General features: G+C 47.3%; 1 protein-coding gene across 2 annotated transcripts in view; it reads right to left on the reverse strand.

The window, feature by feature from the left end:
* Positions 1-4,147: 4,147 nt before the first annotated feature.
* The window catches only part of GTF2IRD2B (GTF2I repeat domain containing 2B), a 52,268-nt gene continuing 30,465 nt past the window's right edge, over positions 4,148-25,950 (reverse strand). The window contains exons 9-16 of one of the 2 annotated variants that reach the window (XM_047838836.1): positions 25,018-25,095; positions 21,795-21,851; positions 18,644-18,706; positions 10,871-10,948; positions 9,686-9,769; positions 8,654-8,837; positions 8,308-8,336; positions 4,148-5,941 (exon numbers count right to left, since the gene is read on the reverse strand). In XM_047838836.1, the coding sequence (XP_047694792.1) occupies positions 4,338-5,941; positions 8,308-8,336; positions 8,654-8,837; positions 9,686-9,769; positions 10,871-10,948; positions 18,644-18,706; positions 21,795-21,851; positions 25,018-25,095 (2,177 nt within the window). In that variant the 3' untranslated portion in view covers positions 4,148-4,337. Of the gene's footprint in view, positions 5,942-6,978; positions 8,569-8,653; positions 8,838-9,685; positions 9,770-10,870; positions 10,949-18,643; positions 18,707-21,794; positions 21,852-25,017; positions 25,096-25,950 lie in introns of those variants that run through there. The other variant, XM_047838837.1, reaches the window with a different exon arrangement.

The raw sequence follows: 25,950 nt of genomic DNA on the forward strand, positions 1-25,950 counted from the left end.
CAGAATTTGGGGGGCGGGCGGGGAGTTGCAAGAACTGTTTGCACAGGGTCAGGTGCAAGAGGAACCCGCGGTCCGCCCGCTGGCCGTTTGTCTGGATAGACACTGCCTGCGGAAACTTTGGTCCCACTGAGGAAGGGTGCCACAGTGCGCGGTGTTTGCACCTTAGGTGACAAAGAGAAATTGTAATTGAGGTACATGTAGGAAGCGCCTCTGATTATTCAGGACGCTGCCCAGTTTGGAGGTTGTTCCAGAAAGCAATTGTTCAGTGATGAACAGATCCTCACGGCCTACCCCAGCATTGCTGCCAGCTCACGGCCTCAAAGTCTTTGCTGGTCGATCTTTTGCAAAATGCAAAGACACTAGGGTGCAACCTGGAGCGGCAATCTGGGAACAGATGCAGCTTGTGGGGAAGGCCATGGGGTAGCAGGGAGAGCTGTTCTGCTCGTGGAAGGAGGCACCTGAGGGTGGCCAAGGCTGGTCCCTTAGAGGTCGGGGAAAATCAGCAGACCGATGCTTCTCAAGAGGATAATCTGACCCCCAAAAGGCCTTGAGAAAATCACTGAGCCCTGTGCTCTGCTGCTTTTTGCAGACCCGCTTTGTTGGAAAAGTCCAGCCCGTCAAGGACTATCTTACAAAGCTGTGGGAGAATTAACCACCAACAACCCCAAGCCCTTTGCTTGTTCAGTTGCAATTAGAACTTAAAAAAACTGTGTAAGATAAAATATTTTCATAATATTTCATAATTTGTAGTTTCAATGTCTCCTAGCTAAAGTCCTGATCAAATGTCTTCCCCCATATTTTTCTGTATTTCTGGTCCCTTTGGAGGTGGCCTCATGATGCCCCACTGTCATGTGCTGATGTGTAGGCCCCGGTGGTGTGTGGGCCTGAGGTCAGGGGGGCATGTCCAGGGGCCTCTGCTGTCCCTCGTGGAGCCAACAGAGAGCACTGGGCGGGTGTGCCTGTAGGTGTCTGGGTCTGAGTTAGGGGCATGGTGTGTGTGCCGCCAGTATTTTTTTTTTTTAATTTTACTTATTTTGAGAGAGAGCCTGGGCATGAGTTGGGGAGGGGCAGAGAGAGAGGGAGAGAGAATCTCCAGCAGGCTTCGCACTGTCAGCACAGAGCCCAGTGTGGGGCTCGAACCCACAAAACGACGAGATCGTGACCTGAGCCGAAACCGAGAGTCAGATGCTTAATGGACTGAGCCGCCCAAGTGCCCTATGCGGTCAGTTTTCTTGAGGCCAGGCATAAAGCCGGGCTCCTTACATGGTTTCTGGTTCTGAGAACGACCTGTCAGGTAGGTACTTTATGGACAAGGAAACCAAGCCTCAGAAAATTGTAGGCAATTGTTTAGGGTAACACAGCAAGTGGCAGAGGGGTTTTCTTTCTGATTCCAAAGCCCTACCGGATCCATTACATTGTCCTGACCCCCCAGCGTTCCTCACCTGTGGCTCAGTCCTAGTGGTGGTGCTGGGGCCAATGGGTGCTCAGAGGAGGGGGGGGGTGACATGGGGCCTTGCTTCCTTCCAGAGCTCTGAGCCACCTGCCCCAGGGCTGTGTTGGAGGAGTGACTAGTGTCCTGTGTCTACCCTGGGATGAGAAGACAGGGCTTGGGACAGGTGCAGTAGGGTTTTGCCCTTGGAATTGATGGAGGTCATCAAATCGAGTTCCCAGCTCCCGGGCTGGGCCGGACCACCCCGCTCCTAAGTGCTCTCATTTGCAGACACCCCATCACCACGACCCCAGAATACCACCTGCTCATTCAGTCAATTCTCCCAGGCTTGGCTCAGTCACATCAGTCACATGAATGGCAGTGCTGGGCCACTGTGGTCCCAACACACATGTAGGGTAAAGAAGGAAGCTGGCGGGGGGGAGACGGGGGGAGGGACACCTGGGTGGCTCAGTTGGTTAAGTGTCTGACTCTTGGTTTCAGGTCATGATCTCACGGTTCGTGGGTTTGAGCCCCGGGTCGGGCTCTGTGCTGACAGTGCAGAGCCTGCTTAGGATTCTCGCTCTTCCTCTCTGCCCTCCCCAACTTGTGCACGCTCTCGCTCTCAAAATAAGCAAACTTAAGAAAAAATTTAAAAAGAAAAAAAAAAAAAAAAGAAGGAAGCTGGAGCCAGAAGGGTTGACTCAACACAGAAGAGCCCTCGGATGGTCCAGTCACAGAAGGCAGCCCAGGCTGAACCCTGCTAGCCCCTCCCTCGGCATCACCTGACGGGCTAACCGCCCGGAAGCCGCACAGGACAGCCACCTGTCACGGAACGGCATGGACTTTGGAGTCACACAGACCTGGTGTGAGTCCTGACGACTTCTCTGCTGTGCTGCCTCGGCAGGCCGGTTCATCACTCTGAGCCCTAACTGCCGGTCTGCAAAACGAGGGGGCCGATCTCTGCCTGCGGGGGTCCACGGGGCGACACCTCCTGGTGTTAACATCACAGGTACACCAGGGGCGGATCCCCTCCGACCCCCTTGTAAACAAGCACCGCCCCGCCCCCTCCCTGGAAGGGAGCCTCTGAGCCAGCCGGACCCAGCTGTGCCTGCGGTCAGCCCTGTCAAGGACAGGAACTGCCGGGCTGGGGTCATTTTCCCTGCGTTTGAAGCCATGGGTTCAGGCCTCGGCTGGGGCCGGGTGCCTTGCGCAGGACACCGTTCCCTGGTCAGATTAGTTCGTCCAATCCGGAAAGTAGTCACAATTTTGGGTCACTAATACCAGCGCCAACAGGGATTAAGCACAGGGAGGCCACCCCTCCGGGGAAGGTGCCGTGAAGGAAAGGTCATCAGGACGTTCCTGGCTTAACTGGGAGGAAACTGGAGCACCCACGGTGAGCGAGATCAAAGTACCGCACGGATGTTCGATTTTCTGCAGCTGGTGACTAACTCGTGGCGGTGTGAGCGAATATCCCCGTTCTTGGAAGAGGTTCCCACAAGTAGGGGTAGATGGTGTATGTAAACCACTCAGGCGTGCACACTTGCAGGCAATGCTGTACACACACGCGCACACGCACATGAAAGACAGAAACCAGGTGAACAAGTGGTAAAGCAAAGGGGTAGAAGTTCAACAAGGTGAGAATCTGGCAAGAGGACATGTAAGTATTCTTCGTACCAGTCTCATTTCTGCAACTTCTTTACATATTTGAAATTATTTCAAAATAGGGGGCGCCTGGGTGGCTCAGTCGGTTGAGCGTCCGACTTTGGCTCAGGTCACGATCTCACAGTTCATGAGTTCGAGCCCCGCGTCGGGCTCTGGGCTGACAGCTCGGAGCCTTGGAACCTGCTTCGGATTCTGTGTCTCCCTCTCTCTCTGCCCCTCCCCCTCTTGTGCTCTGTCTCTATTTATCAAAAATAAACATAAAAAAATTTTTAAATGTTTTTATTTTTTTAAAGGAGAGAGAGCACTAGCAGGGGAAGGGCAGAGAGAGAGGGAGACACAGAATCCGAAGCAGGTTCCAAGGCTCTGAGCTGTCAGCCCAGAGCCCGACGCGGGTCTCGAACTCACAAACTGTAAGATCGTGACCTGAGCCGAAGTCAAACACTCAACCGACTGAGCCACCCAGGCGCCCCCAAAATAAAAAAAATTTTTTTAAAAAGAAATTATTTCAAAATAAAGTGTATTTATTTATTTTTAAAGCCATCTTCGCACCCAACGCGAGGCTCGGACTTACCACCTGGAGATCAAGAGTCGGGTGCTCTCATGACTGAGCCAGCCAGGTAGGTGCCCCTCCAAATAAAGTTTACCAAAAAAAAAAAAAAAAAAGAGACAACTTTCAAGCCTAGGCTTGGCCAATAACTTAGCCTTTGAAAGCCCGTGTTATTTGTTTTCTGGGGTTTTCCATTGGTAAGTCCTACCTTTGTGGGTTGGTGTGGAGGCAGGGACAGGTCATACAGGAGTATGTGAATGTGTCTCCAGGGGACTGTCCCCAAGCTTGCAAACCCGTTAGAGCACATGGGGCACCGTGTAACAAGCGGGGAGACAGATGTGTGTGCAAATATACCCCTCCATGATCTACACCTCTCTCTCTGTTTCTCTGTTGACTGATTTAACCTTCGGCGTTAACGCCTCAACGCCGGCGGGGGTCGGGCGCGTTGGTGAACGAGTGAAACCCGCCAGGCGTTAAGAGAAGGGGACCGCCAGAGAAATACAAGAAAATGGTATTGATTTTTTACTGGACTATGGGTGAAGCATAAAATGTCATACAAACAGGGATACGGCAAGTTCCATTTCCGAGTCAAAGTGGGGGAAAAACAGGAAACGGTGACCTTTCATAACTCCGTTCTCACCTCACGATCCCCTGGGCTGAGGGGATTTCAGGCTCGCGCGGCCGGGGACGCGTTCAAAGTCACGTCGCGATGTGGAGCACGGAATCCCACTGCGGGCCCTTCAGCTGGGAGCAGTATTTGGTTTTGCTCAGTTTCATGATGGAAAAGAGCTGTTCGCAAATGTAGGTGCTCCCGAACATGGACAGAATCTTGGCGCAGTGGACCCTGTACTTGGGGTAGGTGCTCCACAGGTACTTGCAGAACTCCGGGACCCCGACCTTGTCGTATTTCGTCTTGAGCACCGTGTTGCACTGCAGGTCAATGACCTCCATCTGGAGCGCTTCGTGCACGCTCTCGATCTTCACCGAGAAGGGGGAGCTGAACAGGGCCAGTTCGCTTTCGTAGAGTTTGAAGTCGGACAACCTTTTCTGGAATTCAGTCTTTAGTTCCACGATCTTGGGAATGTAGTTCAGGCCGTCGCTCTCGTTTCTGGAAACCGACCTCAGCGTGGGGAAGTGGGCCAGGTTGTTCCTCGCCAGGTGAGTTTCCCAAAGGCACAGTTTGGCGAGGAACGCCCGGATCAAGTCGTACATCTGCGTCACGACCTGCGAGTGCCCTTGCAGGGACATGTTCAGGGTGTTCAGATGCGTTGTCATATCGACCAAGAAGGCCAAGTCTCGGATCCAGTCCTGAGAGCTCAGCTGAGGTAGGGGCTTCCCTCTGGATGACATGAAGTGATCGATTTCCTCCAGCGACTCGAAGAACCTCTTGAGCACCAGCCCGCGGCTGAGCCACTTAATCTCGGTGTAATACAGCAGGCTGCCGTACTGGCTCTCCAGTTCATACAGCAAAGTCGTGAACTCGCTGTGGTTCAGGCCACGGGAGCAGATCCAGTGCACGGAGCTCACCACCACGCTCATCACGTGGTCCATCTTCAGCTTTTGCGCACAGAGGGACTCCGGGTGGATGATGCAGCACACAGACTTCAGGTCTGAGTCCTTGCAAACCATTGCCACCTTGGACTTGAGTTTTGTGACCAGTCCATCGTTCACGTCTACCATCGCGGGGGTGCCGGTCGAGGCCACGCTTACCAGTTTTGACCAGTCTATGTGAAACTTCTTAAGACTTCTCTCGACCCGCAGAAACATCTCGTGGCCGGATTTTGTACCCGTCATGGGCACCGTATCCAAAAGCTCCTCCGACGCGTCGAAATTCTCGTCCACGCCACGGATGAATATGGCCAGCTGGGTGGTGTTGTTTATGTCCGTGATCTCGTCGATTGCAATGGAATAAGCCACAAACGACTTGATTTTTTCACGTAACTTCTCCCATAATTTCCCAGCCACGTCTTCTACGGGCTGCGCGGCAGCGTTTTCGTCGGGACTCGCGTTCGCAAACACCTGTTTCTGCTCGGGACCCGCGATTTCTGAGGACCCCAGGAGGTACTTCCTGAGTCCTTTCTTCAGCTCGTGGAGCTTCTCATCACGCAGCTTCTCCGTGTACTGGTCGTAGTGCTTACTGTGGTTCGTCTGATAGTGACGTCGGAGGTTGTATTCTTTGGACACCGACATGCTCTGTTTGCATATTAAACACGTAGGAATGTTCTGCACTTCCACGAAGAAATACGCTCTCTCCCACTTTTCTTGAAATACGCGGCCCTCCTGGTCTATCTTTCTCTTTCCCACTTTTGATAGAGACACGGAGACAAGAAATAGTTCACTTTTTCTCTTTATGAAAAATGGTTGCAAAAGCATGATGATAAATGTCAGGGGTAAAGTGGCTGGGGGATGGGCATGGTTAACCCACCCCTGCCGAGAGGGACGGCCAGACCCTCCGCTCCAGCGAATTGCCGCTGGAGGGAACGTGGGCCCACGGTGGCCAGATCTTCAGATTTCTAAAGAAACCTTGGAGGGGCTCCTGGGTGGCTCAGTCGGTTGAGCTTCCGACTTTGGCTCAGGTCATGATCTCAAGGTCCGTGAGCTCGAGCCCCGTGTTGGGCTCTGTACTGACCGCTCAGAGCCTGGAGCCTGCTTCAGATTCTGTGTCTCCCTCTCTCTCTGACCCTCCCCTGTTCATGCTCTGTCTCTATTTCAAAAATAAATAAACATTAAAAAAAATTAAAAAAAAAAAACGGGGCGCCTGGGTGGCTCAGTCAAGTGACCAACTTCGGCTCAGGTCATGATCTTGCAGTTTGTGAGTTTGAGCCCCGCGTCGGGCTCTGTGCTGATGGCCCGGAGCCTGGAGCCTGCCTTGGGTTCTGTGTCTCCCTCTCTCTGCCCCTTCCCCGCTCATGCTCTGTCTCTGTCTTTCAAAAATGAATAAACGTTTAAAAAAAAAAAAAAAAAAAGAAACTTTGGAAATTGACTTTTTTTTTTTTAATTTCTAAGTAAACTACACCACAGGTGAGGCTCGAACTCACGACCCCAAGAGTAAGTCACGTGCTCCATCCACTGAGCCAGCCAGGTGCCCCCCACCCCCAGAAATAGACTTTTATGAAAAAGTCTGTGGCTTTCTTTTTCCTTTTCTTTTTTTTTTTTTGGCAAAAGTCCCCGGCTTTTCAATGTTGGCCACATGTTCCCATTTTTAAAAGGTCCATGAGCCAGGGGCGCCTGGGTGGCTTACGCAGTAAGCGTCTGACCTCGGCTCAGGTCATGATCTCATGGTTCATGGGTTCAAGCCCCAAGTTGGGCTTGGGCTCTATGCTGACAGCTCACAGCCTGGAGCCTGCTTCGGATTCTGTGTCTCCCTCTCTCTCTGCCCCTCCCCCCTCACACTCTGTCTCTCTGTCTCTCATAAATAAATAAACTTTTAAAAAAAGTTAAAAAAAAAAGGTACATGAGCCAAAAGAAAGGCATCTTTTGTAAAGTTCAGCAAGGACCTGTTTGCCACATCTGGTTTAAGCAAGAAGGATCTGGCAGTATGTTTGCATTTTAATGCCTATTTTTTTCATTTGGGTCTCCAGAGAACTTTGAAATAACAGAGACATGGATGGCCACAGAAGGCGCGTGATTTACCTGCTGTGAGTCACAAAAGACCATGGTCATAGATAGCCACGGGACCGCACAGAACTTACTTGTTTGAAATTTAAAGAAATCTGGCCACGATGCAGGTGAGCTCTACTTGGGAGAAAACACAGGCCTAAAAATTCACTTTAAGAAAATGAAGGCAGAGACAGAAAGAAAGTCAATTCGGCGGTTGCCTGGGGCTGGGGGCGGGAACGGGAAATGACGGGACGTGGGTAGAAGGAATGTTTTGGGGTGACAGGAATGTCCTAATGTTAGATTGTGGTGACGGTTGCACAACTCTGTAAATTTACTAAAAATCACTGACGTGTGCACACTCCACACGAGCGAGTTTTACGGCACGTAAACCATGCCCCCGTAAACCTGGGTACAAAAACGTACCAAAAAAAAAAAAATTCATTTGGCAACAAGGTGAGTTTAGGAATAACAGTCGGGCGTTTGTCAAGAGTGTTTTCATTGTTTTCAAACTGTAAACGAGGAGGCTCCCTCGTGACTCGCACTCTTGAGAACAGCTCGCCACCTGCTTTACTCACCCTCCAGGGTGTTAAGTTGCGTGCAAGGACTCCACGGGAGATATTTGCCACGCACAGTGGCTGGGGCATTGCTCTGTCAGAACAGGTTGAGGGGGCCCTGGGAGCCCCTGTCTGTGCCAGGCGGTACCCCTTTCGGGTCTGAACTGTGGGGAGATCTGGGTGGGGGATCACGGGGCGGGTGGAGCTGTAGTGGCCAGGCAGGCCCTATTTACCGGCTAGGATGGGCTAGTTCGGCATCGACCTACCAGCCCCTGGAGGGCTCCCGGATGAGGGCGCACCAGTGAGCCGCACCAAACCATCGCGGGAGAAGAAATGCCTGGCTGAGCAGCAGAATTAAAGGACCTGGTCGCCAGTGGGGAAAAAAGAAACTGCATCTAGAGAGCACCACGCTTTGCTCTAAGGCTCAAGTCTCAAGAACCAAGGAGTGCCCGCCGAGACGCGTCGCACCGCACGCTGGGTGCCGGAACGCCCTGCTCGCCACCCGGGATACTCACCGTTGCTAAGCTCGAGGCCCGGAAGCGGTCTGAAGAGAAAGAGACACGGTGAATGCAACAGAGGTCATCCGTCCCCTCTTGCCCGGTCAGTTCTGGTTGACGGGCTTCGGCGAGCATCAACACTACGCTAGGTGCAGTGGGGGAGGCCGCCGCCGTCACCAGGGACATGGACACACGGCTCCCAGGAGCAGAGTACGGTAAACTCAGTGGGGGAGGCGGCTTGGCGCAGAAGCTTGGCTTCAGGGACCCACCGCCCACCTCCTGGGGTAAAAAGAAAAAGGCCCACCTTGTGCACACGGCGAGCCGCACGTTGGTTCTCGTGGCCAAGCAGGGAGCTCTCACTCACCTGATGACTGTGAACTTGATAAATTCCGCAGCGTCCAAGATCCTTCTCATGGAGCTGATTTCCAGGTAACCGGGGGCTTTGAAGACCACCCCCGGGGGCATGCCATCGATGACCACACAGCCGGGGTTGAACGTGATTTTCCTGTACGGAACTTTCACGGGGAAATCTACCCCAATTGCTTCCCCTGGGATGAGACAGACAACGAAAGGCCTACTTGAGTGGGTCACTTACTTTTGCCCAGACCGTGGGGTTACTGCCAAGAGGTTAAAATCCTTCTCGCCAAGTGACCAACACGGGCGATCAGCCATTACTACTTCTTGAATAATCTTACTGACTGGGAAACTGGCAACAGGCCGTAAAGCAGATCCGGTTCCTCTCTCCGTTAAAGAGACACAATCATAGCATCCACCCGAAAGAGAGTAAAGGTTTGTGAAGGGTACGTGATTAATCACAGGTGAGTGCTAAAAGCAATGTTCAGCCACGGTAAGAACTAAGGAAATCAAAAATAGCTATTATCATCGTAACTCGTGTGTGCGTGTAAAAGCTCTTTGGGAAAAAATACACACGCATCTTGATCATAACCCCTTCGTAGAAAGATCAATTTCTTTTTGGAAAAATATTGGGGCGCCTGGGTGGTTCAGTCGGTTGAGCGTCCAACTTCGGCTCAGGTCATGATCTCGTGGCTTGTGAGTTGGAGCGCCCCGCGTTGGGCTCTGCGCGGACAGCTGGGAGCCTGGAGCCTGCTTCAGATTCTGTGCCTCCCTCTCTCTCTGCCCTCCGCCAACCACTATCTCTCTCTCTCTCTCAAAAATATTAAAAAAATTTTTTTTAATTTTATTAAAAAATTTTTTTTAATAATCTCTACACCCCACATGGGGCTCAAACTCATGACCCTCAGATCAAGAGTCACACGCTCTTATGACTGAGCCAGCTAGGTGCCCCCAGAAAGATCAATTTCTTGGATAAAGTATTCAATTAAAAAGAAATACTTCAAAATACACATTTTGGATACGTAACAATATAAAAACTTACCAAATTTTCGACTAAAGAGGTCATTGACTTGTTCTCTTAGTTGTTTTATCTTTTCAATGCTGGATAATCGGTCCTTCTCATTATCTAAAAATAATTAGACAATCAAGCAAACAAGGGTTACTGATGTATTTATTCACCCCCATGAAAGCTGTTGGAGGAAGTGCCTGATGGCACATGATAAAAAACACTTTACCTGGCTTATCATTCAATTTAGTTTTAGCAATAATGAAACATTTTGGAAATGCTACAGATGATAGAGAATTTGCCAAATTATAACTCCATGTAAACACACTCCATACTACTTTAGGTTCAGAACATTTTCAACATCGTGCAAGACAGGGATGTCCACTTTCACCTCTACTCTTCAACATTAGCAATCCTAGCCAATGCAATATGACAAGTAAAAGGAAGAAGATGTAGTAGGATTAGAAAGAAATTACATGGTTCAAAATTCATGAGACACAGAATAGTGTACAATGAAACATCTCTCTCCCATCCCTCTCTTCAGTCTGTTTCTTTCCTTGGAGAAACTAGGTTATTCGATTCTTTCGCATCTCTCCAGATAGACCTTACATATATGTATTCAGAAGAGATTGCTTGGCAGGCAGCAGATAAATTTCACCTCTATGGCCAATTCCAATTTAACGGTAGCTGGTGGTTGGAGTTGCCTGCCCTGGCAGGTATTTTCCAGGTAATTCCAGGGCATGGCTGTGAAAAGAAACAGACCTGATGATGTCTGATATGAGCGAGATATGCAGTGTGTGACAATCTGTAGTGTATTTTTAATTCCTGAATTGTCATTGCTTAGCTGACAGGGTGAAGCAAAATATAATAAATAAATAAATCAATAGATAAGTACCAGCTCTGAGGGACTAACCCATGTCACAAAATGGTTAAAACAGAACAAAAGGAGGGTGCCTGAGTGGCTCAGTCAGTTAAGCATCTGACTTGGGCTCAGGTCATGATCTCGTAGCTCGTGGGTTTGAGCCCCTGCGTCGGACTCTGTGCTGACAGCTCAGAGCCTGGAGCCTGCTTTGGATTCTGTGTCTCCCTCTCTCTCTCTGCCCCTTCCCCGCTCATGCTGTGTCTCTGTCTCTCAAAAACAAAACAAAACAAAATTTAAAAGAATAGAACAAAAGGAAACATAGAAAATAAATAATGATAAAGCCAGATAAGCTTCCATACCTGGAATTGTCACCTGAACGATGTTAAGATCTTCAACACCCACCGCGGAACGTGTAATACCCGAGGCAGTTGTCCTTCCTAAAAGTAGAAACTGAAATTTAGAACTCGAAGAAAATTAGGTCAATTCTCCTCTAAAAATGCCAAGGTGCTACTTCGGTCAGAAGCACAGATTCGATTTTTAAAGCTCTGGAGAACAATTAGCTGCAGGATAACAAGGCGCCACAGCATAACTGATAGTTGGGTCTCTGCAGTTCAGTGTCAAGGTCACAGGGGAAAGAGCCTAACTTTTTATTTAGTTCATAGCCTCTAATGCATCAGTTGGTATAATTTGACTTCAAAGGGATGTTTAAACGTGTATTTTCTTTGTTGTTACTCAGTTTAAAGGAGGGGGAGAGGGAGGGGAAATAGAACATAAATGGCCAAGAGGACATTTAAGAAGCACACGTCCTCTGAAAAACGATTTAACAGGCAGTCAAGGAAAGGCTCAGACAGGGTTAAAAAACAAAAGCAGAGTGGACATTATCACGTTTTCTGGTCAAACGACAAACACAAGTGAAGTTACATGTGGGAAATGTAAAGGAACTTTCTAGTCCCTTGAGAACTTAAAGCTCGATCCATGTGTTCTGCGAACGATCCATCATCTGGCGTCTGGCTTTCTGCTTTTTTTTTTTTAATTTTAATTTTTTTACTGTTATTTTTTGAGAGAGAGAGAGAGAGAGAGAGAGAGCAAGCTGGGGAGGAAGAGAGACAGGGAGACACAGAATCCGAAATCCAAACCAGGCTCCAGGCTCTGAGCTGTCAGCATAGAGCCCAATGCGGGGCTTGAACTCACGAACCGTGAGATCGTGACCTGAGCTGAAGTCAGACGCTCAACCAACTGAGCCACCAGGCGCCCCACCGTTTTCTGCATCTAAAGAGCAAGACCTCAAAGGGACACAAGCCACATTGTCAACAAAAGCCATTAGGTTGTCCTGCAGTGTTCCAGGGCTGCTTCAAACACAGAATTTGGGGAGGAAATGTGGCAAAGTTTGCAAGTCTTGACCCCAAAATGACTCATTTTTCTGGTAAATCTAGTAGGTCCTGGAAAGCCCGATCCTTAACAACCTGGTTGAACATTAAGAGTTTACTGAAACTACTGTCAGTTTCCATCATCAACTTGAAGTAAGAAAAACCTTCCCGGGGCGCCTGGGTGGCTTAGTCAGTTGAGCGGCTGAGTCTTGATTTCAGCTCAGGTCGTGATCCCGGGGTTGTGGGATCGAGCCCTGCGTCGGGCTCCATGCTGAATGTGGAGCCTGCTTGGGATTCCCTCTCTCTCTTTCTCTCTCTCTCTGTCTCCCTCTCCCCGCCCCCCACCTCCACCTCCCCCCTCCTCCCCACCGCCTCTCAAATTAAAAAGCAAACACACAAACAAAAAATCTTTCAGGGCACTTTACGCCGTCGAGCCTCCAAAAAGCCCAGAACTAATTTGGGTCACCAGACTCAATTAAGAAACAGTGTCAGAAGATAAGGCATTATGATCTGATAAAGTACTAATGTTTTATCCTTAAACCTGACTCCTCCAAGGGCACCTGGCTGGCTGTCAGAGGAGGGGTGTGATTCTTGATCTTGGGGTCATGGGTTTGAGCCCCATGCTGGGTGTGGAGATTACTTAAAAAACCCAAATAAACTTAAAAATAAAGATAAAACTGACTCTTCAACGTGTAAAATCTGTCATAAAACATACCAAGCACGATTTGCAAACTAATCAAAATCCGATTGTAATTAATGCATAAATTGGCAGTTAACCCATTTTGATGGCCCCGCACATTTCAAATAAATGGATGGTATTTTCACGAATGGGTGTAAACCTTAACTCTCCTAAAACTATCTCTGTACATAAACGAGTCTTTCTTAGTTAACTGCTCAACTGTAAGTTAGTTTAAAGGTGCTCACCCAGGGGCGCCTGGGTGGCTCAGTCGGTTAAGTGTCCAACTTCAGCTCAGGTCATGATCTCATGGTTCAGTTCGTGGGTTCGAGCCCTGTGTTGGGCTCTGTGCTGACAGCTTGGAGCCTGGAGCCTGCTTCAGAGTCTGTATCTTCCTCTCTCTCTGCCCCTCCCCTGCTCGCTCTTTCTCTCTCCCTCAAAAATAAACATTGAAAAGAAATAAAAATTAAAAAAGCTATTTCTTTAAAAAAAATCTCTATACCCAATGTGGGGCTCAAACTCATGAACCTGAGATCAAGAGTTACACACTCTTTCAACTGAGCCAGCCAGGCTCCCCCGTTTCCTTTTTCTTCTTCTTATTTTTTTTAAATTTATTTTTATTTTTTTTATTAATTTTTTTTAACATTTATTTATTTTTGGGACAGAGAGAAACAGAGCATGAACGGGGGAGGGGCAGAGAGAGAGGGAGACACAGAATCGGAAGCAGGCTCCAGGCTCCGAGCCATCAGCCCAGAGCCCGACGCGGGGCTTGAACTCACGGACCGCGAGATCGTGACCTGAGCTGAAGTCGGACACTCAACCAACTGAGCCACCCAGGCGACCCCCCCCCCCCCCCCCGTTTCCTTTTTCAATTGAAGGAGATGTGACATACAACGTCGCAATAGCTTCGGGGGTACGACATAGTGAGTTGACATGTTCCGCTATATTTTTTTTTAAATGTTTGAGAGAGAAAGGGAGAGAGGGAGAGAGACAACGAGCGGGGAAGAGGCGGAGAGAGAATCCCAAGCAGGCTCCATACTGACAGCACAGAGCCCAATATGGGGCTTGAACTCATGAGCCATGAGATCATGACCTGAGTTGAAATCAAGAGCCAGATGCTTAACCACTGAGCCACCCAGGCATCCCTGTTATATTCTTAGAAGTACTGGGAGGCAACAACCCAAACATCCATCAATGGAAGAACAGATAAACCATGATTGAAAAAAAATTTGCTTTTAATATTTATTTTTGAGACAGAGAGAGGCAGAGCATGAGCGGGGGAGGGGCAGAGAGAAGGGAGACACAGAATCCGAAGCAGGCTCCGGGCTCAGAGCTGTCAGCACAGAGCCTGATGCGGGGCTTGAACCCATGGACCATGAGATCATGACATGAGCTGAAGTTGGATGCTCAACCAACGGAGCCACCCAGCCCTGAACTTTGGAGATTTTAAGTGAAAGAAGCCAGGCCCCAAGGGTCACACATGGTGCAATCCCACCGGTAGGAACTATGTAGAACAAGTAAATCCAGAGACAGAGAGTAGATTGGTGGATGACCGTGACGGGGGGGAGGAGAGAATGGGGGGGGGATGGTAATGGGTACAGGGTTTCCTTCTGGGGAGACAGAGATGTTCTGGAACGCGATAGAGGTGGTGGTTGCCCAACACCATGAATGTACTACATGCTACGGAATCATTTATTCTAAAATGGTTAATTTTATGTGATGTGAGTTTCACCACAATAAAAAGCATTTAAGGTAATTTAAGGGTTTCCTTTTGTGGGGTTTTAAGGGGAAAAAGCCCCACACCGTATGGCTCAGAATGAGAGGTACCGTAGGCCTTACGATGGCTCTGAAATTGGGCAATGTAAATATCACGTTTAAACCCACTGAGGCCCCCCTGACTTCAGGTGTGAGTGAATCCGCACACATCTACCCGTCTAAGGGAAAATCCATCTACCCCTGCTGGCTGGGGGGTCAGGGACATCGTCCCCAGACAGGAAAGCACCTCCTCCGAGTCTAATTATCCTGACGGCATCACCACACAATTCCCAATAAAGCTTTCAGGGTTAACACCCTGCAGAGAAGTGGTCCCTTCACACAGAACCCATCAGGACCTGACTTTTCCCCCTAATACTTAACGAATCTATGCTTCCGGTGGAGCGGGGCGGGGGAACGGTAAAGGCAAAAGGAAGAAAAGTAAAATCACGTTAATTCTAATACTGGTGGCCGTGGCTTCTTTTTTCTTTCTTTTTGTATTTTCGCCTAAGTTTTCTCTTTCTATATGAAATTTCTTTCTAAACAAAATTGAGATCCTACTGTAAATTATGACTCGAGTGTCCCTCTGTTTTGTTTCTAACTTGTCTTGAGCCAGACAGCTGACTTTCACGGAATGCCCATGAGCATTTTCCCCAGCGGATGGCCACGACCCTTTCGCTAACTGCTGGGCACTTACGCCACACCTGCTTTTTCTCTGTTATAAACAGCGATGAGGGGTGCCTGGGTGGCTCAGCTGGTTAAGGGGCCCGATTTCAGCTCAGGTCGTGATCTCACAGTTCATGAGATCGAGCCCCGCGTTGGGCTTCGAGCTGACAGCACGGAGCCTGCTTGGGATTCTCTAACCCCGTCTCTTTCTGCCCTTCCCCCGCTCATGCACGCACACTCTCTCTCAAAATAAAATAAATAAACTTAAAAAAAAAATAGTGATGAGAGGGATTTTCCCCCTAAAACAATGAACCCGATGACACCATTTTTAGAATTCAAATATATGAAGTACAAATGGAAGAATCAAGTCCAGATGGGAACATTCATTTACTCTCAAAATTCCCCTAATCGCGGCAAAATCAATCCAGACCGTGTGGTGTTTCATGAGAAGTAATATTATCTCTAAATTAAAAAGGACTCCCTTTTTGATAATGTAAAGAATTTGATAACGTAAGCAATTTGATAATGTAAAGAAATACAAGGCATCCAAATTGGTAAGGAAGAAATAAAGCTCTCGCTATTTGCAGATGACATGATACTATATATAGAAAATCCCACAGACTCCACCAAAAAACTACCAGAATGGATGAAGGAATTCACTAAGGTTGCGGGATACAAAACCAATATACAGAAACCTGTTGCATTTCTGTGCATTAATAATGGAGCAGCAGAAAGTGAAATTAAGAAAACAATTTCACTTACAACTGCACCAAAAACAATAAAATGTCTAGGAATAAACTTAACTATAGAAGTGAAAAGACCTGTACTCTGAAAATTAAAAGTACCAGTGAAAAGGGGCGCCTGGGTGGCTCAGTCGGTTGAGCGTCCAACTTCGGCTCAGGTCATGATCTCACAGTTTGTGGGTTCAAGCCCCGCATCGGGCTCTGTGCTGACTGCTTGCTCAGAGCCTGGAGCCTGCTTCAGATTCTGTGTCTCCTTCCCTCTCTGCCCCTCCCCTGCTCACGCTTTGTCTCACTCTGTTTCTCAAAAATAAATAAAATGTAAAAAAAAAAAAAAAAAAATTAAAAAAAAAAAAAAGTACCAGTGAAAGAAATTCAGGACGACACAAAGAAATGGAAAGACATTCCATGCTTATGGGCTGGACGAACAAATATTGTTAAAATAGCCATACTCCCCACAGCCATCTACAGACTCCATGCGATCCCTACCAAAATACCAAGAGCATGTTTCACTGAACTAGAACAAACAATCCTAAGATTTGTATGGAACCACCAAAGACCTCGGACAGCAATCTTGAAAAACAAAAACAAAGCTGGAGGCATCCCAATTCCAGATTTCAAGTTCTATTACAAAGCGGTAGTAATTAGGGGCGCCTGGGTGGCTCAGTCGGTTGAGCGTCCGACTTCGGTTCAGGTCATGATCTCACGGTCCGTGAGTTCGAGCCCCGCGTCGGGCTCTGTGCTGACAGCTCAGAGCCTGGAGCCTGCTTCCGATTCTGTGTCTCCCTCTCTCTCTGCCCCTCCCCCATGCATGCTCTGTCTCTGTCTCAAAAATAAATAAACGTTAAAAAAAAAATTAAAAAAAACAAAACAACAACAAAAAACCAAAGTGGTAGTAATTAAAACAGTATGGGACTGGCATTAAAACAGACGCATAGATCAATGGACTAGAACAGAAAACTCAGAATTAAACCCCCAATTATATGGTCAATTAATCTCCGACAAAGGAGGAAAGAATATATGAGGGGGAAAAAGACAGTCTCTCCAACAAATGGTGATGGGAAAACTGGACAGCCACATGCAAAAGAATGAAACCGGGTCGCCTCGCGCCATACACAAAAATAAACTCAAAATGGATTAAAGACCTAAATGTGAGACCTGAAACCATAAAAATCCTTGAAGAGAGCAAGGTAGTAATTTCTCCGACATCGGCTGTAGCAACATTTCTCTAGAAATGTCCCCCGAGGCGAGGGAAATCTTGCTTTTAAGCAAAAGTAAACCGTTGGGACGACATCAAAACAAAAAGCTTCTACACAGCAAAGGAAATCATCGACAGAACTAAAACGCAAACTACTGAACGGGAGAAGATATTTGCAAATGACAGATCCAATAAAGCGTTAAGTATGCAAAATATATAAGGAACTGATACAACTCTACACCCAAAAACCAAATAATCCAATTAAAAAATGGGGAGAAGACGTGGACAGACGCTTCTCCAAAGAAGACATCAGGATGGCCAACAGACACATGAAAATGCTCAGTGTCACTCAGCAACAGGGAAATGCAAATCAAAGCCACAACGAGATGACACGTCACACCTGTCAGAATGGCTAAAATCAACAACACGAGCAACAACGGGTGTTGGCGAGGATGCGGAGAAAGGGGAACCCTCTTGCCCTGTTGGTGGGAGTGCAAACTGGCGTGGCCGCTCTGGAAAACAGTGTGGAGGGTCCTTAAAAAATGAAAAATAGATCTACCCTACGATCCAGTAATCATACTAGTGGGTATTTACCCCCAAAACATAAAAACACGAATTCAAAGGGATACGTGCACCCCGATGTTTATCGCAGCATTATTTATAATAGCCAAATTATGGGAGCAGCCCGTGTCTATCCACAGACGAAGGGATGTATATATATATATATATCCAATGGAACATTATTCAGCCATAAAGAAAAGAATCAAATCTTGGGGCACCTGGATGGTTCAGTCGGTTGAGCGCTTGACTTCGGCTCAGGTCATGATCTCGTGGTTCGGGAGTTCGAGCCCCACATCGGGCTCACTGTCGTCAGCCCGTCAGCACAGGGCCTGCTTCAGATCCTCTGTCCCCCTCTCTCTGCCCCTCCACCACGTGTGCTCTCCCCAAAATAAAAAAATTAAAAAAAAAAACAACAAAAAACCTTGCCATTTGCCACAACATGGATGGATGTGGAAAGTATAATGCTAAGCAAATAAGTCAATCAGAGAAAGACAAAACCATATGATCTCACGCATATGTGGAATATAAGAAACAAAACAAACAAGCAAAGGAAAAAGAGAGAGAGAGAGAGAGAGCGGCTCAAACCCACAAACTGTGAGATCATGACCTGAGCCAAAACCAAGAGTCAGATGCTGAACTGACTGAGCCGCCCAGGCGCCCCTTGGATGTGGTTTTGAAACAGACATCTGAACAAAACCCAAACAGATTACACGTCAGTTTGTAAGTCTTTTAACGAAAATTATCTTACGTGGTGGATCTTAAAAATAAATCTGTTTAAAACCACACTTCGAACTTGACTTCCGTGAGATACTTGCCGTTGAACGGAGTTTACTGCTTCTAGGCCCGATCAGTTGTTATCTGTAAACTCTTCATCCATCTAACGGAAGTGGGGGTGTTTTCTGAGGGAAATGCAGCCCTCCCTGCCCATCCCCCTTCCCTCTTCCCCTCCCTGCCCATCCCCCTTCCTTCTTCCCTCACTGGGGACGGCGGACAGTCTGGTGCTGATGTGCATGGCGTAAAATACACACACACACACACACACCTCCACCCCCCACATACACACCCCGCCCCCACATATTCCATCCATCCCCCCCCCCACAATAACCCCTTTAGGAATGGATGAACGCCACACTCAGCCATGTGTCACTCTGACAAGGCTTTAGGCAACTGACCTTCAATTTTCACCTCGGCTTCGGGGTCCTCACACGCTTCTGATGGGACAAGCAGAGTGGAATCTTGAAAAAAAAAAAATTTCTAAAATGACATCTGTTATTATGTAATCTCGCCTTCCAAGAGGAGCTTATCCTGGCATTTTAGGCATGTGTCATACTTAGTACACACAGAGGTATAAACGTGAAGGTAATTTCTGTAAACAATTTTATTTGTTTATTTTTATTTTTTTAGTAATCTCTACATCCACCGTGGGGCTCGAACTTACAACCCCAAGATCAAGGGCCGCACGCTCTTCCAACTGAGCCAGCTGGGCGCCCCTAAACCTGAAAGCATTTTTAAAGTTTATTTATTTCAAGAGAGACAGAGAGAGAGCACGAGTGGGGGCGGGGAAGAGAGAGGGCGAGAGAGAAAATCCCAAGCAGGCTCCGTGCTGCCAGTGCAGAGCCTGACGCAGGGCTTGAACTCATGAACCATGAGGTCCTGACCTGAGCCAAAATCAAGACTCGGATGCTTAACTGAGCCACCCAGGCACCCCTGAAGGTAATTTTAACTTTACTTTTATTTTACTAAAAGATTAAAAAAATTTTTTTAATTAAAATAAAAAAAATTTTCTTTTAATGTTTATTTTTTTTTTTTTGAGACAGAGAGAGACAGAGCATGAGCGGGGGAGGGGCCCAGAGAGAGAGAGAGAGAGACAGAGAGACAGAATCTGAAGCAGGCTCCAGGCTCCAAGCTGTCAGAACACAGCCCGACGTGGGGCTCGAACTCACGAACTGTGAGATCATGACCTGAGCCCAAGTCGGACGCTCAACGGACTGAGCCACTCAGGCACCCCTGTAATTTTAACTTTCAAAGGGATCACAGGGTAAGAAAGGACAACCTTATAAGGGTTAAGGGGAGAGAAGAAACTCTCAGATCTTATAACACAATACCCGGTTACCCACGTCAGTGGACGCAGAATGGCCATGTAATGGAATTCCTGTGGCCATAGCGTTTCCTTGTTGTCAGGAATCACAGGGATCAAAGAAAGCACTCTTGTCTCTCTCTCAAAAATAAATAAACACTTGGGGCGCCTGGGTGGCGCAGTCGGTTAAGCGTCCGACTTCAGCCAGGTCACGATCTCGCGGTCCGTGAGTTCGAGCCCCGCATCAGGCTCTGGGCTGATGGCTCAGAGCCTGGAGCCTGTTTCCGATTCTGTGTCTCCCTCTCTCTCTGCCCCTCCCCCGTTCATGCTCTGTCTCTCTCTGTCCCAAAAATAAATAAACGTTGAAAAAAAAAAATTAAAAAAAAAAATAATAAAAAATAAATAAACACTAAAAAAAAAATACTTTCCATTAATTGTTCATGAAAGGAGAAAGACGTAAAACAAATCAGCTGTTTGGATATTGGACTATGGTAATGGAACGCGTAATGCTTGGGGGGAAACGGGTGAAGGCCCACCAGACCTCTCTGACTGTTCTTGCAGCTTTCTGTGAATCTTCAGTTAAAAAGGTAAAAAAAAAATCCCAAATCAAACCAATTCAGGTCTGTCATAAATGGGTTTCCTGCTGTACTATAATAATAAAAAACCTCTTGGGGGTGTGGGTTGGTTCAGGCAGTAGAGCATGCAACTTTTGATCTTGGGGTTGTGGGTTCGAATCCCATGCTGGGTGGGGAGATTACTAAAAAAAAAATACTTAAAAAAAAGTTATCTTCAGAAACAAAGTATTTCAAAGGCCAACATCCAGTGACATCTCTCTGATTCTCACTCCATACTAGTTCTACCCAGATTCCCATGTAGGCCTTCCTCTATCTTTTTTTACAAAAAAATTTTTTAACGTTTATTCGTGTTTTTTTGAGAGACAGAGAGAGACACACACACAGAATTCGAAGCAGGCTCCAGGCTCTGAGCTGTCAGCACAGAGCCCGACGCAGGGCTCGAACTCACGAACCGTGAGATCATGACCTGGGCTGAAGTCGGACGCTCAACTGACTGAGCCACCCAGGTGCCCCTCAGAGAAGCTATTAAAAATGACACAGGGGCGCTTGGGTGGCTCAGTCCAGAAGGTGTCCGACTCTTGATTTCAGCTCAGGTCACAATGTTGCGGTTCATGGATTCCAGCCCCGCGCCTGCTTGGGATTCTCCCTCTCCCTTTCTGTACGACCCTCATCGAAAATAAATAAATAGGGGCGCCTGGGTGGCTCAGTTGGTTAAGGATCTGTCATGATCTCACAGTTTGTGGGTTCGAGCCCCACGTCGGGCTCTGTGCTGACAGCTCTGAGCCCAGAGCCTGCTTCGGATTCTGTCTCCCCCGCTCTCTGCCCGTCCCCTGCTTGTTCTCTGTCTCTCAAAGATAAATAAATGTTAAAAATAAAATAAAATAAAATAAAATAAAATAAACAAACAAAAACAAAAGACCACACAAGGATGCCTGGGTGGCTCAGTCGGTTAAGTGTCCAACTTTGGCTCAGGTCACGTTCTCACGGTTAGTGAGTTCAAGCCCCACATCAGGCTCTGTGCTGACAGTGGACAGCCTGCTTCGGATTCTCTGTCTCCCTCCCCCTCTGCACCCTCCCTGCTTGTGCTTTCTCAAAAATAGATAAATAAACATTAAAACAACAACAACACTGGGGTGCCTGGGTGGCTCAGTCAATTGAGCGTCCGACTTCGGCTCAGGTCGTGATCTCACAGTCCGTGAGTTGGAGCCCCGCGTCGGGCTCTGTGCTGACAGTTCAGAGCCTGCAGCCTGCTTCGTATTCTGCGTCTCCCTCTCTCTCTGCTCTCCCCTGCTCGTGCTCTGTCTCTCAAAAAATAAATAAACATTAATAAAAAAAGAATTCTGGTATACCCATTGAAGAAGAGAAAATGGAATAAAGCAACGAATGACACAGATGTGAAGTTTTCTCGCCACGCGGCCTCTACTCCAGGTGCTTTATGTAGAATCTCTTACAGGTCGGAGAAGGAAGAGACTGACAGATTCCCAGAGCCACATTCTAGGGCCAAGACTCATCTGGTTTTCTAAGAAGGCATGCCAGGAAGCTGCCTTCGTTTCAAACATGCGTCATGGGCGTTTCAAAGACTGTGTTCTTTGCAAAACACTGTAGACTAAAACAAAACCAAAAAAAAAGAAAAAAAGAAAAAAGAAAAAAGCATAAAGTGGCTTTTCTAACCTTCCAGGGATAATTCCATGTCTATTACGTCGCTGCTCCCAGAAGGATGATGGCTGTCTGGAAGGGAAGCAAATGATACAGAGATTTAAAAAGGGCAAAATGCAAAATGTAAACTAGAATCCATGTACGGTTTTTATTTAAAAGAATTTTTTTAAGTTTATTTATTTATTTTGAGAGACACAGAGACAGCAAGAGTAACGGGCAGACAGGAGGAGACAGAATCCCAAGCAGGCTCTGCACTGTCAGCACAGAGCCCGACACGGGGCTGGAACCCATGAACTGTGAGATCATGACCTGAGCCGAAACCAAGAGCTGAACGCTTAACCTACTGAGCCACCCAGGTTTCCCTAAACAAGAATCCATTTAAAACCATCCAAACGGTTTGAGACCCACGCAGGAATGCACATGAAAAACACTTCAACTCCTTGAAATAAAATTCACACAAATGACCCTTTCTCTATGTCTTTTGTGGTCTTACCTGCACTCTGGAGAAGTTTCAAACCTACAGAAGCAGAGATGGTACAAAATACCATGTGCCCTTCCCTGGTGCCAATAGTCACCAACTCCATATCCTGTTTTTCTGTGCCCCCTCTTTTCACTACGGGATCTTCAGAGCCTTTTTTCTTTTTTTTTTTAAATATTTATGGTTTTGAGAGCGAGACAGAGCATGAGCGGGGGAGGGGCAGGGAGAGAGGGAGGCACAGAATCTGAAGCAGGCTCCAGGGTCTGAGCCCCACGTGGGGCTCGAATTCACGCACCACGAGATCGTGACCTGAGCCGAAGTCAGACGCTTAACTGACTGAGCCAACTAGGCACCCCTAAAGATTTTATTTTTAAGTAATCTCTACACCCAGTGTGAGGCTTGAACTCACAAGCCCGTGATCAAGAGTCACATGCTCCACTGACTGAGCCAGCCAGCACCCCGTTTTCCATTTTAAAGAGCATAATTTGCATTTTCGTCATTCAGTTAAAACAGTTCTTATTCTGGATATGATATCCTCATCTGATATATAACTTGCAAACATTTCCTCTAATTCCATTGGTGGCCTTTTTCCTTTTTTGATAGAGTTCTTTGAAGTACAAGTTTTTAATTTTAATGAAGTTTAATTTATTTTTTTCCTTTGGCTGCTCTAGCTAAGAAACCATTATCTAATCCAAGGTCACAACCATCTGCGTCTAGGAGTTCTAAGTGCATGAGAATTTTTAACTCTTACGTTTAGGTCTTTGATCCATTTTGAGTTAGTTTTCGTATACGGTGTGAGGTAGAGGTCCGAGTGGATCTTTCTGTGTGTAGAAATCCAGTTATTCTAGTACCATTTTTTTGAAAAGACTATTCTTTCCCCAGTGAATTGTTTTGGCACCCTTGTTGAAAACCAAGTAGCTATAAAGATAGGGGTTTATTTCTGCACTCTCAAATCTATTCCACTGAATATCCACTGTCTAACCTTATGCCAGGACCACAGTCGATAACTGTAGCTTTTGCAGTAGGTTTTGAAATCAGGAAATGTGGGTCTTCTGACTCGGTTCTTTTTCAAGATTGTTTTGGCTATTCCGGGTTCCCTGAATTTCCGTAACAATCTTAAGGAAGTCTTCCAGTCCATGAACACAGAATATCTTTCCGTTTATTTAGATCTCCTTTAATTTTTTAAACAACGTTTTATAGTTTTCAGTGTACAAGTCTTGCAGTTCTTTGGTTAATTTTTTTCTTAAGTATTAAAATTTTTTTAATGTTTATTTATTTTTGAGAGACAGCACGCAAGTGGGGGAGGGGCAGAGAGAGAGGGAGACAGAGAATCTGAAGCAGGCTCCTCCAGGCTCTGGGCTGTCAGCAAAGAGCCCGACACGGGGCTCGAACCCACAAACTATGAGATCATGACTTGAGCCAAAGTTGGCTGCTTAACTGACTGAGCCACCCAGGCGCCCCTTAAGTATTTAAAAACAATATTTTTTAATGTTTATTTATTTTTGAGAAAGAGAGGGACAGAGTGTGAGTGGGGGAGTGGCAGAGAGAGAAGGAGACACAGAATCGGAAGCAGGCTCCAGGCTCTGAGCTGTCAGCACAGAGCCCGATGTGGGGCCTGAACCCACAAGCAGTGAGATCGTGACCTGAGCCGAAGTTGGACGCTCAACCGACTGAGCCACCCAGGTGCCGCGACAATGGACACTTTTTCACTGGTCTTCAGAGTTTTTGAAAAAAGCGGTTTGTTTATTTTGAGAGAGCGAGAGAGAGAGAGAGAGAGAGAGAGAGAAAGAAAAAGAGAGAGAGAATCCCAAGCAGGCTCCACTCTGTCCGCGCAGAGCCCAACGCGGGGCTCGAACTCATGCACCGTTGAGATCATGACCTGAGCCAAAACCAGGAGGGGGTGGCTCAATTGACTGAGCCACCCAGGTATTCTGAAAAAAGTGTCTAAGTTACAGAGCTCTGTAATGCTGCAGGAAAACTTCAAAATTAAGATTTTGTAGGAAGTGCTTCAAACCTGGTCGCGGTCGAGGATTTAGAACCGTCCCTGCACAACACCAGGTCGTCAAACTGGTACCGCGCCGGGGTCCGGCAGGGATCCGGTCTCTGGGGACAGGACCAAGCCAGGCGAGTGCATAGACCGCCTAGCAGCTAATCAGTGTCTGCTGTTCCGCCGTTTAACTTGTATGACGTCAATGAAGCAAATATTATTAAGAACGGGGTACCTGAATGTCTTGATCTTTCGATATTTTCTTAGTAACTTAGGGGACAGACAGGACAGCAAAGGATTAGGGGGACATACGTTAGAACATGCAAAATAAGAATACTTAACAGACAAGCTCAAGTACAACGCACCAGGATACCTCTGTCTTCACGTTTGCCTCGAAGCATGTGGATTTAGGCTGAACACGGATCTATTTCCTAACCGTAAAATGCTTTACTTTAAATGGCAGTATGCTACATCCCCGTAAACGTATTGCTTCGGCCTGTTTTCCAGATGGGGGCTAATTAAAATTTCTCATCTTGGGGGCGCCTACGTGGCTCAGCCGGTGGAGCGTCCGACTCTTCGATTTCGGCTCAGGTCGCAATCTCGTGGTTTGCGAGGTCAAGCCCCGCGTCCGGCTCTGCGCGGACAGTGTGGCGTCGGCTTGGGATTCTCTATCTCCCTCTCTCTCGCGACAAATTAATTTTTAAAAATACGACAAAAAAACTTCCTGTCACAAGCAACATTTGGGGAAGGAAATGAAAATAAAATGGGATTACCTTGCGTATTATACGGGTAGTAATTAGGATCTTCTGACTCCTTCTTGACTGACACCGCCGTCGCTCTCAGTGCCGTGCCTTTGGAAGCAATGAAAATCATAAAATCGTGTGTTAGGCCACAGAGAACTAGGACCGGCTGGGACGGTTCCAGGCTCTGCCTCAATGAACAGGGCAACGTGATCGCCAGCAAAACAACATGGGGCTCACACACTGAACAGTCGGCTTTCCCGTATAACAATACAAGTAACAGAACCAAAACACTATACAATCAATATAAAAGGAAAGAGGGAAGGAAGGAGAGAAGGATGTAGAAAGGAACAGAAGGAGGGAGGGAGGGAAAGAAGGGAAGAAGAAGGTCTGGTTCCCAGTTTGGGAACATTTTCCTTTTCAAGGAGGCTTCGTACATACGTGCGTTTATGCAAAATACGGTAAAATATTCTTCTCCAATGCGATGTGCATTTGCACATGTCACCTTTTTAAGGTTTTTTTTTTTCTTAATTTTTTTGACATTTACTCATTTTTGAGAGACAGAGACAGAGTGTGAGCGGGGAGGGGCAGAGAGGGGGAGACACAGAATCTGAAACAGGCTCCAGGCTCTAAGCTGTCAGCACAGAGCCCGACATGGGGCTCGAACTCACGAACCGCGAGATCATGGCCTGAGCCGAAGTCAGACACTTAAGCGACTGAGTCACCCAGGCGCCCCCCTTTTTTGTAAAGCTTGTATTTAAATTCCAGTTAATTAACACACAGTGTAGTATCAGTTTCCGGGGTATAATACAGTGATTCAAGCCTTCCATACATCACTCGGTGGCTACGTGTAATCTTACCTACGACAATGACATGAATTTCAAAATTTCAAAACCTGGGGGAACCGTTAGTAAAACCAAAACCCGTCATCAGGGAAAGGTGTGGTAGCCTGCAAAGTGAGCCACA

Source organism: Prionailurus viverrinus, chromosome E3 (assembly GCF_022837055.1).
Source record: "Prionailurus viverrinus isolate Anna chromosome E3, UM_Priviv_1.0, whole genome shotgun sequence".
In the NCBI taxonomy this organism is placed as follows: Eukaryota; Metazoa; Chordata; class Mammalia; order Carnivora; family Felidae; genus Prionailurus; species Prionailurus viverrinus.